Raw genomic sequence first — 12,589 nt, forward strand, 5'->3', positions numbered from 1 at the left:
TATATATATATATATATATATATATATATATTGTGTGTGTGTGTGTGTGTGTACACAAATACCAGGTATGAATATGTATTACATATCTTTACTATTATTGTGTATTAATTCGTAACTCCACTAAATGCTTCAATACATGTCAACAAATTGAGTAGCCCCCCCTTTCTTGTTCTCCACTTTTGAGCAACCCCCCCCCCCCTTGTAGCTTTCAATTTTTTGAGTGACCCCCTCAGATTCCTCCAACCCCCCCCCCCCAGGCCATAAATAATGACGGCTCTCTTACTTCCCCAAAAAGCATGCTACTATAATTATTAAGAAAATGATTTTAATGACATAATTTATGCAGTCGTGACTGCCATTCACTTGACAAAATTCATTAATACTGATGCAGTGATGTGAAAGAGATCATTAGCCATGAACATGTTCACACATCACAGCCCTCACTTGCGCCATATTAGGGAGCATTCAGTTATTATGTCCAGGGTAGGCCGGCAAATTCTTCTGTGCATCAGTCATAATAAGTGAACCCCCAACCCACTTACCAAAACAAATTGATGAACCCCCTTTTAAGATGACAAAAATTTCATGATCCCCCTATTGTTTGAGTAAGTATTGCTCCAATTTTGAATGATCACACAGGCCATTACCGGCGCATAAGTACAATATATCATCAGTGGAAAGGGGATTTTTCAAAAGATCCTGCTCTCCTTTCAGAACTTGTGTACACTGTATACTGTGTCTCAGAAGGTTCAAAAAGTTCCTCATCACCAGTGCTGCTGCCAATTTCATGATCATCCTCTTCCTCTGCAAAAAGCCGAGTCTGGTATGTCACTGTCATTGACGCTATCTGTATTTTGAAGAGTTTCCAAATAATTTATCTTTCTCCGAGTTTCAATGATTTTCTGTTCTCAACTCCTGAGTACAGCACAGGTAACTGCTTTGATTTTGTGCCCCTTGTTCCCTTTGGTTGACAGATTGTGATGAAGTATTTGTTTAGATAGACTGGCCCCAGTCGCTTGGCTTTTCTTGGCAGCAGTTACTGGCTGGTGTAGGCCATCGCTTTCACCCAATGATCTATGCGACAGCCTACTTCTAACGTGAAAGTCTGCTGTTGTTTTGATATTTATACGCCCACAGACATGAAGCAAGCCTAGTATTTGTTCAGTTCTTTTACATATCATGTACTCCTCAACAGGCATTGAACCAAAATCTATATGGCCATTTCCATGATCCCTTTTCCGATCACACAACCTTGTCTTTCTGTTGATATACGTCTGCAAGGTTGATTGAAAACTCTGTAACATTCAACATTTCCATTGGGCCTCACTTCCAAGGTATATTGTGCATTTTCACATAGATGCATTTTTTCAGAGGAAAGTACTGCATTTAGAATTCCCTCATATCACCACTAATGCCAAGATATAAGGTCATGCAGGGGTCAAATAACCAATTTACTGGCCTAGCTACCAACCGCTTCCAGGGTGAGGAGAAGCAAAGTGAGCTATGGTAAAAGTGCTTGATCAAGGATATACTCCCTTGTGGAATACACTGGCCACGATACCATAATGCTACCTGCAGGCTGAAGATACTTTACAATTCAGTATATACATAATTTTATATTTATTTTCAGAGTAATGATACAATAAGGTCTATTTATGTATTTCTTCCTTATTGGTAATTGACATAATGAACATAGTCATTGAAACTTTTCATTCAGCCTTTGTTTCTTTATCCAGGTAAGTTTTGTACATTTCTTTCCTGAAAACTGGTCAAATATCAAGTGAATCCAACTTGACCTTCAACAGGAACTTAGCACAGTTGTCAGTCAAAATCTTTGGCAAGAATACACCAGCTATAAAGACAAAGCTGTGGATCACTGTAACCAATTTGATAGGATAAGTTTGACAATTTGAATATATTCAAGTATGTAATTCATTTATTTCACTTATTTGGTGATTATCAAACAGAAATTATAACTTTATGTAAAATTACTCATGACTGACTGAACAATGCACTGAGTCCCTGTGCGATATAAGCATACATGACAAGAAAACTACTCTCACACGACAGCCACTCACAATTCAATACACCACACACGTTATCTTGTACAATTATTTTATTGATGGCTTTAACAAACAAAGCAAAAATATCGAGAAAGAAAAGCAAGTGAAATTATATTCCTAAGTACTACCCAAAAGTAAAACAAGGAAATATAAAAGGCATGCATTGTCAAAGATTTGTAACTGCTTGCATAAATCTGGCGGAACCTGAATCACAAAATGTCCAACTACCAAATAACTACGATGCCTTTTTGAAAAACTTTCATGCCCATGGAAGATTTTTTTTTGGTTACATTTTAACACCTACTCACTCCTAATATTAATTTAATGAATATATATTACTTCTAAAGTTCGACGCAGAGTACCTAGACGTGTCTTACATTACCATAATGTGACATTTATATTTCCTTACAATAGGGATGGTCACAGATATAATGGTCACAATATGTGGCGAAAGATATTTCAGAAATTGTCTGTTTTAATAATTTTATCATCTTCAAAATGAAGTAGGAGACAAGGAATATTTATTCAATAAAGTAAAAAAATAAGAAAGCCTATCCCCTACTGAGAAATCTGCAAGGTTCTGCAACTTTAGTTTGGCGCCAGTTTGCCCCTGCACATTCCAGCTGACCATCCCTATTCAAGTAATGGACTCTGCCAAGTGCCAATGGATTCTAAATGGTGTAATCACAGTTATGGAATTATCTACAACATAGACAGGGGGACTGGTGCTGCCACGAAATGAGCAGAAGCAAACTGGAGGTGCCCCTTCCTGGGCACTCTCGGTCCGATGGCAAGACTACACAAGTACCACTTATCACATCTACAAATTTACAAGACTACTTTTTGAAGACGTCGACAGAGAAAATGACAGAATGAACAAAGACTTGTTTTCTTTTCTGTGAAAATTCTGACATCTGCAAAATATACCATTTGCTCTTTAGTTCACTCTTCTCCCTTCATTCGCTTGCAGTGATGGACAAAACACATTACAGAATTTTGGATTGGGCAACGGAGCAAGGTCCACCGGTGAAATTCAACCTCATCCACCCCTACCTCCCAATATTTTGGAGCAGTCTCTATGCATTTTTGGTAGGTGGTTGAGACCATTCAAAGGAAAACGGGCGAGACTGAGTGTCTTGATAAAGACAAAGACATGATTTGGATATACAATTTTCAACAATGAAAATATGGTCAATTTCACCAGTGACCAAATCAAATTAAAAATTTAACAAAGGAAATTTCTATATTAATTTTCACTACAAAAAATATCTGACCCTGACTAAATTTTTTTGAAATACGCATTTTTGAAATGGTAAGCATCTGACACATGAACAGCTAAAGAGTTTAAACTAATTTGTCAATGGTATCAAAATTTTGGTTGTTTCGCACTTGGTTTCCATAACAATACTGTCCGCTAACACTGAAAAATCAGCATGCTGAGAAAAAAAGCAGTGTATTGTTTGGTTGTTTGTTTTTTTCTTGTTGTGTGTTGTGATTTACTTTGAATAGTTTTTTTTTCCACTGGCAGTTGCAGAGAGATGTACGAATCTTTTTACATAGCAGTCAAATCTGCTAGTGTCTGATCCAGCTCATCACATACTGCCTTGTACTTCTCCTTTTCATTGTACACTTCATCTGTGAACGGAAAAAAAAAACACAACAAGAACAAATATGTCAGTAAAATATTTAATCTGTTTGAGGTCTAGTCTGTAAAAAAGGCATAACAATCAAAATGCCCAGAGGCTGGCTTGTGACAAATGTTATTAGTAACAATTACTATGTTTATATCTGTCTTTGCGAGACATCACTGTAAATGCCCTTTTTATCTGGACATTTTCAAGGGTCTTTCAAGAGGTAGAATCTTTATATCACATTCCATGGGACTTGTCAAGCCAGATGTCATAAAGGATGTCTTATTCTTAACCATTTTTAACCAGCATGACCTGATAGAGACAAAAAGATCCCGAGACTGAAAAGGCTTCATACTTTTCTTGCCATAACTTGAATAATCCGATACACTTTTCTCTACATGAGATTGTGATCTGTGACAAAGTCAGGTTGAAACAGGCTGGATTGCAATTCTGACACTTCCGAAATTATTGACACCATGACCATCTACAGAAATTGGATCTACTTGAACTCAAACAAAAGTAAATTTTATGAAGAGTTTAATTTTGAAGTCAATTCTACCTTTTAATCTTCTTTCTCCCAAGTTGTATTTATTTATATGGTTTGTCTATGAAGCCCAGTAGAAAGAGGATTAACACTCCACCATGACGCCCCCCCCCCCCCTTTTCCTCTAAGTGAGAAACAACAAAGGCACTGTCTTCCCCAGCATAGTAACCATGGTTATCTTATTGTTTCCCAATTTTTGGACATTTTTTCAACAATACATATGTTATTTAACACTGTTGTAGTACCATTTTTCATTTTGTGTATCTAAGAATAACAAACATTGAGGCATGGCTCATGAGAGGAACAAAGTGGCGAGAAAAACATTGTTGATTTCTAAAATTTGAACAATGCATTCTTGGGGTGGAGTTGGTTGACACACTTCACTTTGTAACACTGTCAAGCTTATCAACTCATAAAGGCTGTTGTGTTCATGTAGAGATTATGGAAAGATAAATTTTTGGGCAAGTAAATTTGGGTCTGGGTCTTAAACTTAAACTGAATAGGAACGAAACGAGAACGTGCATTTTTTATCAAGAATGTTACAGACTGTGATTTCAAAAATAGCATAAATGTTAATCCTAACCTAACCTTTTATTTTGATTTTTATGTTAAAAGGTCAAAGTTCATGAGTTATACACAAAGCAGTGAGGTCACACGTATTATATATACCATGATGAAAATATTTTCAGCTAATTTATGAAAAGAGTATGAAACCATATCATTGAAGAGCAATACCAGACCTTTTCCACAAGGATGTTTGGAGTAAAGAAACATCTGGAAACAATATCAACATGCTAATTCTTTAATGATCTTAATAGTAGCAACATCATTGCCATCTGGTAGGTTTGACCTCAAACACTCTGATTGAGGACAGTGCAAATTACACAGATACCAAACAGAGCATCTCTGACCCATCATCTGCTATGCCATTCCTTCCTGGCATATTTTTTTCCAAATTCCACAAAAGCCAAAGATTGTTCCAATATGGAATGTTATGTCCTAAATTCATGCAGAATCTCACATATCTTTGTAAAAGTGATGTTATTTTTCATAATTTGCAGTCTTCTTGGTGTAAAATCATTGTGGAAACATTTAAGGATTCATTCTCAACTTGGGATGGATACATTGAAAAGACTGGATTTGATCTGCACATGTGATGCCAATGGCGTGGTTTTCTTTTGCTTCACTTCAAACTCAACAATGATCAAACCAGACCAGCATAGTCCACTTCAATCTCCCAAAAAATAACACAATCTAGATGTGTGTCAATTTGATTACACAAATAAAATTACTTCAAATTTGATATTTGGAACAAGTTACCCCACCAATATTATTATATCTCCTGAAATTTAACAAACATAGATCTATATTTTTTTTCCAGTATTAGACCAAGAATGTCCCGTATAGGAGGCCTAGAGATCCAGAGGTCACATATAAATATTATGCGCTGACCCCAATCACAATCCACCCTCTATCAGACACTGTCAGTTTCTATTCCATATATGGTCTTTGCCCTCGGCTCAGCTATCCAGGGTAACATGTTCTATTCTTAGTCTGCAGTACACACTGCCTTTATAGACACATATGCTTCTCTTGACCCAAAAAACAGTCAGCTTGACCGGATTTGTTAAATGCGACAGCCTGAATTATTTTAGATTGCTGGATTTCATGATGTCAATTTTGAATCAGAAATGTCAGTCATGGGTTTGCTGTTTTGCAATTTGATATCTAACACCCTCTGCTTGCAGCAATGGATCAGGGACAGCTGTCAAGGCTAAGGTCACCACTGGAAAGTCGATATTTGTTGATTGGGTGGAAGCTGTATATCAGATCAGTTTTCAACACAGGGTGTGTATATTGCCACCATAATCCACAAGCTGAGTCAACAGTTGGCAGAAATTGACAGGATTTTCTCACTGCTATACAATAGCATTGAAGCACAGGCGCTCCTTAGCTGGTTAGTCTGCTAAGTAGATCGATTTTCGGATCGATCTATTGATCCCGTAGTCGATATGCCGCCACTGCACCTAAATACTCACAAGGTGTGCAACACAATCACTCAAAAAACACACCACCCGAATTGTCAACTGGCCGTGCGCTCGCACTAAACATTCAAAACTACACTCCCATATACCTAGTCGGATCACAAATTTAACCATCTCCGCGAAAATCACGCCAATGAATGTGTTACTCGAGTCATCTTGAAGAAATCGGCCGTGTTTTGAGACCAAGCGCAGTGAAATGCGGCCTGCAGAACGATTCTACCATATGACGTCATTTTTTCCACTGCTGATTGGTTCAACTATACTTCACCAGTGACGTCTTGCCATGACCTTTGTTTTGGCCGTTGATTAGCCAATCAGTAGTGGAATAAATTACATCATATGGTAGAATCGTTCTGCAGGCCACATTTCACTGCGCTTTGTCTCAAAACACGGCCGATGTCTTGAAGATGATGCGAGTAACACGTTCATTGGCGTGATTTTCGCGGAGATGGTTAAATTTGTAATCCGACTAGGTATATGGGAGTGTAGTTCTGAATGTTTAGTGTGAGCGCACGGCCAGTTGACAAATCGGGTGGTGTGTTTTTAGACTGCTTGTGTTGCACACCTTGTAAGTATTTAGGTTGCAGTGGCGGGCATATCGACTACGGGATCAATAGATCGATCCGAAAATCGATCTACTTAGCAGACTAACCAGCTAAGGAGCGCCTGTGCGTTGAAGCTACACCTAACCTCACTTACTCAGACACCAAAGTCTTAATAATTCATGTCTGAACGGTATACAGAACAGAATTTGAACACATCTTTTATTAACATTGAGAGACTTGTCAATGTTGAGGTGAAATTCTGTCAGAAACTACCAGCGTATATTCGTCAGAGTAGAGACCGCTGATTGTGTGCAAGCCCCTCCCCTGGGGGATTTCAAAAATGCCTGACATCCATGAATAAGAACCTGCTAGATGTGAGACCATTTCCAGATGTTAGAATACTGTGACACTGAAAGTCTTGTAAAGGAACCACTTTTTTAGCAATTTTGAAGCTTTGACCCTTCATGGATCCTGCTTTCTAACAGAACAGTCATATCAGTTACGATGGGTAATCGTCGCTGTGTTTTACTGTCGTCTTGCCAATGACTGTACCAGTATATCAATTTTCCTGTGTCATGCCAATTCATGAAATCAAATCTTGTCAGTTTAAGTCTCAACATCTATTTCAAATAAATCAATTTTTTGAAAGTCATCGAAAGTTCAGGAAAGGTCCTCAATAAGCAAGCATAAATAAGGGTAAATTAAGTGTTGGTTGCAGAAAATGTTAGCCGGTTCCTACTTTAGGATCGCCTTTTCAATAACACCAGTTTCGTGTTACCCATCCAGGGTACTATACTCAGATGAATATGGGATTGGAACAGCACCTGCATGTCAAACTACAGAAAGTCCAACATGACAGACACAAGATGTAAAGAGACAAAATGGCCGTTTTACCTTCAAGCTCTTCATTTTGCTTCTCCAATTTCTGCACTGATCGCTCGGCAAACTCAGCACGGGTTTCAGCCTGAAACAAAACATAAGCTCACGTTGGGTATGTCATGTGATACAACTACAACCAGCAGTATTCCCTCAAACTTCAACTTGAATTCAAACGTTGTAAACCTGAATCCACAAAGACAGTACTGTACATTTGTGTCCACCTAGCTTTGTGAAAATCCTTGAGTTACCCTAGCTCCATAATAGATTTACTGTAATTTCAAAAGACACAGACTATATCCCATCATGCAATTGGGTAGGAACAAAAAGGAGAAAAGAGTTGTTCTGTAATTTCTTATAACTTTTTTCCTTCACTTCAACATAATTCAGTATTGTGTTATTTTAAAATGATGTACCTTGAATAAAAAAGCTGGCATTTCATTCAACTTAAGGGATAAAATTGGATAATACTGATAGAACAGAAAATGGTGTCCCATAATGATGGTATCAAAACCCGATCTTTTTCAACTGTTGTAAAATTTGAGCGTGTTCATTTATTGATTGTGTGATATCTGTCCTTGAACTTACAGTATGATCTACGGAATTTGGTAAATTTTAATATCACATATTTTTTGTGACATCTTCCGAACAGTAGATCTTGCGATAAAACAAGGAGAATAGCTCACATGAAATTCATAGAGACTTTCTCCGATATGTTTGTCACTACACAGCATACCATATCAGATAACATTTTAATGAAAACATGAATTAAAACACTCAAGGTCAATATAAATCATTTGCTTCAAGGTAATGATACCAACATTAGAACTGTCAGTGGGTCTAACTATAACAAAAATTAACAAGTACAGACAAAATATCATAGCAAGGACTTTCAAAAACTTCTTTAAAATAATACCTTTTCTGAAAACAACACAATACTCTATATATCAAAGGAAAACAACTGAAGACAAAGGCTTTGCTATTGAGGAAATACTGCTCGTACTAATTCAGTCAACATGGAAAAACACACTTCTTTTTGTCTTTTTTCCAAAGCATGATAAATTCACTTCAAACTTACAGTGCGTTTCATCTAGGTACCGCAACTCAGTGTATGAGACGGACACAATCCACGTACAAAACCGACTTGTCGATTAATTACAGTAAACAAGCATAGGGCAGCCGCTGTCTGGACTGAGAGATAAGCAGTTGACTTGATCTACAATGTAACTGTTTCTTTTACAATTTCAGCTAAGAGTTCAAGAGGTGAAGGTATTCTCAACCGAAACTGACTAAAAAGCCACACATTTTAGATAAAGTGTATCTCTCAGTCCAGACAGAGCGGCTGCCCTATGCTGGTTTACTGTAATTAATCAATCCAAGCTAATCACTTGTTTTGTACGTGGATTGTGTCCATCTCATACGCTGAGTTGCGGTACCTAGGTGAAAGACACTGTAATCAGAGACTGTAAGCGGTTATGATTACTGAATCCTGATACATTGCTGGGACTGATTTCAGTTCTAGATACATGTGGCAGCTTCAATAGTCAGTAAATTGTATCATTAAAAGTTGACATATTTGCAAGAAAGTCTTTAGCTATTGAATTTTTCGTGCTTTGTCCTTCATCTCAATAACAGAATTGATATCAATTGTGTGCTGAGATGAAACACGAATTCTTGACACAATATCTAGAAATCTTCAGCAGCTGCCACATCTATGAACTCCCTAAACACTGGTATCTTCTGCAAAAACTATCAGTCTAAAATCAAATATGAGAATTTCATTTCACTTTGGACAAAAAACTAGAGGGTCTTTTGCATATTTGCATATGGCATCTGGAAGTCCAGATACTCACAGCAAATATGACATACTGGAAAGGACCCCCTAGTCTCTAAACAAAACCCAACAATGCTAAAATGTTCAGGCTTGCATAATAGATTCTGGATGATCGACGGTGACTTTGTGTTAAAAGCACACTCTGCAGTAAATATCTACAAAATACATCTACAAATAATATGTCGACATTGAAACTGACAAGCCATTCATACAAAATATACAAAAATTTGTATGGACGAAAAAAATACGAACTGAGAAGAAAGTACAGAACTGTGCGATGTAAAAAAAGTATGTCACAAACGCTTACATGCTGCAGTTGGCATAAAAGTATACCACAAAAAAACCAACAACACTGAATTGTAAAAATGTTACAACTGAAACTGAGGTTATACAACTAGGCCATTAGAAGTTAGGTGAAGGGGGCAACAATAGTAAAATTCAGAGCTTTCCTGACTTTTGACACAACTTGGGACATTTCATTTTGCGGTATGAGCAAATAAGCACCACTAAGACCCTCCCTCTTAATAAAATGTATCCTTGGGCGTTGGCGTCAAAGTAACCTATAATGAAAGGAACGGAATATAACTCACACTGAAGCATGCGTTTTGCCATGCAGGGCAGGACATATACAGAACTATGATATGTCTACACAGCTACCCCAACAGAAGAGAGCTATTTAGAAAACAGTCGGCATAATCAAAGCTGCAGACCGTCTTCCGTTGGAGATAATCACACCCGTTATAAGTGCATGCCGCTCCAATTGGAAAGACAGACTGTCCACAGAAGCCTGGCCAACGTGTTTAATAAACAGCGCTACAAAACCATTGAAGCAACTGCCAAGTTGTGTCAATGTCATGCAGTTAATCAGCAAGAGTATGCCACCGAATTTTACTACTATCTCGTTTTGCAGTTTTGCACAAACCTCCTTCAACTTCTCCTCCAGCACTCGGATTTTCTCTTCATAGGTGAATTCCCGTTCTGACGCCTTCTCCTCGCTGACTTCCAGGGATTTCAGGTTGTTGGCTACCACTTTCAATTCCTCTTCAAGTTCAACAACCTTACTGTTGATCAACAATGAAATCATAAACATTAAAACCATTTGCTTTGATAAAGTACGTCAACTTCAACCTCCAATTCAGAGCCACATTGTTCTGCTCTTGTTTGGTGGCAGCGGTGGGATGATCACTTGATTGATCATTACTAATGGAGGTATCGATAAATATTCTCCCCAAAACAGCAATTAAAACATTGATACCCTGACCATTATAGATTAGCATAACATTTGCATTAACAGCAAATTTTCCAGACTTACAAGCATTCATGATCTAAAATTGTTCCTTGATTTAACAAATTTGTTGGTTGGTAACTGCCTCTTTGCTGTCAACACTTGGAAGAAATAGATCAAATAAAACTTTGTAAGAAGTCATAATCTGGGTTCTTTCCAATCTCACACCCAATGTAAGGAAGGTAATGTCTTCATATTGACATGTAAATCCTACGACTTTCACTTTCAAAACTCTCACGGATTCGAATGCTATTGGCTTCTCTCCAACTTACGCTTCTGCAACTTCAGCGCGTTCCTCAGCACGTTCCAATTCACCTTCTAAGACGAGTACCTTACGGGCGCACTACATGTAGGAAAAGAGCCAAGGAAAATACATAGAGGACAAAGTGGATGCGAGAGAAAGAAGGAAAAAAATACCCGTTATTTCACACTCTGCATATATGAACTGAATGCATGTCAAAGGTCACCATACTTTACAATTTGTCGGATTTTTGTTGTAATGAATTCGTCATTAAGACATGTATTTGCTCAATTATTGAAAGTGTCCTCTTTTGGTGTTGCAGATTTTAACAGTGAACTTGTAATGAGGACTTCACTATTGATAACAGATTTGTAATAATCATAAAATCATATACATTAAAGAGACATGATTCAACATAAAATTGAGATAAGCTTTCATTTACATTGGAAACTTATTCTGACTTGTCAAGAATGTTCCACAGTATTTGAACACCAAACTTCCTTATGTACCGCAGCACTGAGATAAAACCCCAAATCAAATAAAAATGTCATTCCCTTGCTCACAGTACATGCATGATTTTTGGTAAGAAATATTTGAAGCGATTTCAACACCCAATAAAAAGAAATCACCCACATTCAATCCATTTAAGAGCGGTAATCATAAATAATTGCAAGGATAATTCAATATGGAACACAAGATAAAAAAGATAAAAATAAAACCCTAACTCAATGGGATTTCAGAGGGATACTCTTGTAAGCATCACTTGTCCCCTAGTCACATGCATTCAATGGATAGTTAATGAAATTAGAGTCACATCATGCAGGTAACAACTGTGTCTACTCCCCATCGTGTAATGGTTTGGTCAATGAACATGTGCAAATCTAGTCTTAGCACTCTTAAAGTAGGGATGGTCGGATGCAGAGTCCCTCCTTAATCGATCAATGAGTAGGGATTACCTTAAGCAGTTACAGTTCACCAAGTTCATCCCACTAAAAAAAAAAGATCTGGGCTAGCACGGAGAAACAAATCAAAAAGAAAAAAGAAAACATATACTTGTACCGTACCTAGTGAACAATGGCATGCAGGGATCCATGCAGGTTGGGCCTTCCGGTTATAAAATCATACGGTGTGGTGTAAAACACAGTCAAATGTGTAAAAAACTGAGGCATGAGTTGAGAGTAAAACGTTAGAGGAGACTAAAGAGGTGAAGATAATGAAGGTGATGATGATGATGTTGAAGATAATGATGTTGAATGTGATGCTGCAAACTGTAAATACTCTACCTGGTATGATGTCGAGCTCCATGCAAAGACTGTCAGAGAACAGCCAGCCACTGGTTAGTGTGGGGAGCACACTCCTAGGGTCAGTAGAGCTTTCCTCACACAAAAATACAAATGAATGAGAAGAGGAATGGGGATAGACGGGTATCCACTGCAAAAGGATTAACTACCTCAGGGTTTTTGTCATTCCTATCATATTGGTTTCATAACACTGGAAAGTTTTGTGTGCTGTGTAAGTGTAACCT

General features: G+C 37.7%; 1 protein-coding gene across 6 annotated transcripts in view; it reads right to left on the reverse strand.

The window, feature by feature from the left end:
• Positions 1-2,098: 2,098 nt before the first annotated feature.
• The window catches only part of LOC139121545 (tropomyosin-like), a 38,144-nt gene continuing 27,653 nt past the window's right edge, over positions 2,099-12,589 (reverse strand). For all 6 annotated transcript variants that reach the window (XM_070686538.1, XM_070686537.1, XM_070686539.1 and 3 more), the window contains 4 exons: positions 11,096-11,166; positions 10,461-10,599; positions 7,723-7,792; positions 2,099-3,698 (listed from right to left, as the gene is read on the reverse strand). In XM_070686538.1, the coding sequence (XP_070542639.1) occupies positions 3,616-3,698; positions 7,723-7,792; positions 10,461-10,599; positions 11,096-11,166 (363 nt within the window). In that variant the 3' untranslated portion in view covers positions 2,099-3,615. The remainder of the gene's footprint in view (positions 3,699-7,722; positions 7,793-10,460; positions 10,600-11,095; positions 11,167-12,589) is intronic.

Source organism: Ptychodera flava, chromosome 21 (assembly GCF_041260155.1).
Source record: "Ptychodera flava strain L36383 chromosome 21, AS_Pfla_20210202, whole genome shotgun sequence".
NCBI lineage: Eukaryota > Metazoa > Hemichordata > Enteropneusta > Ptychoderidae > Ptychodera > Ptychodera flava.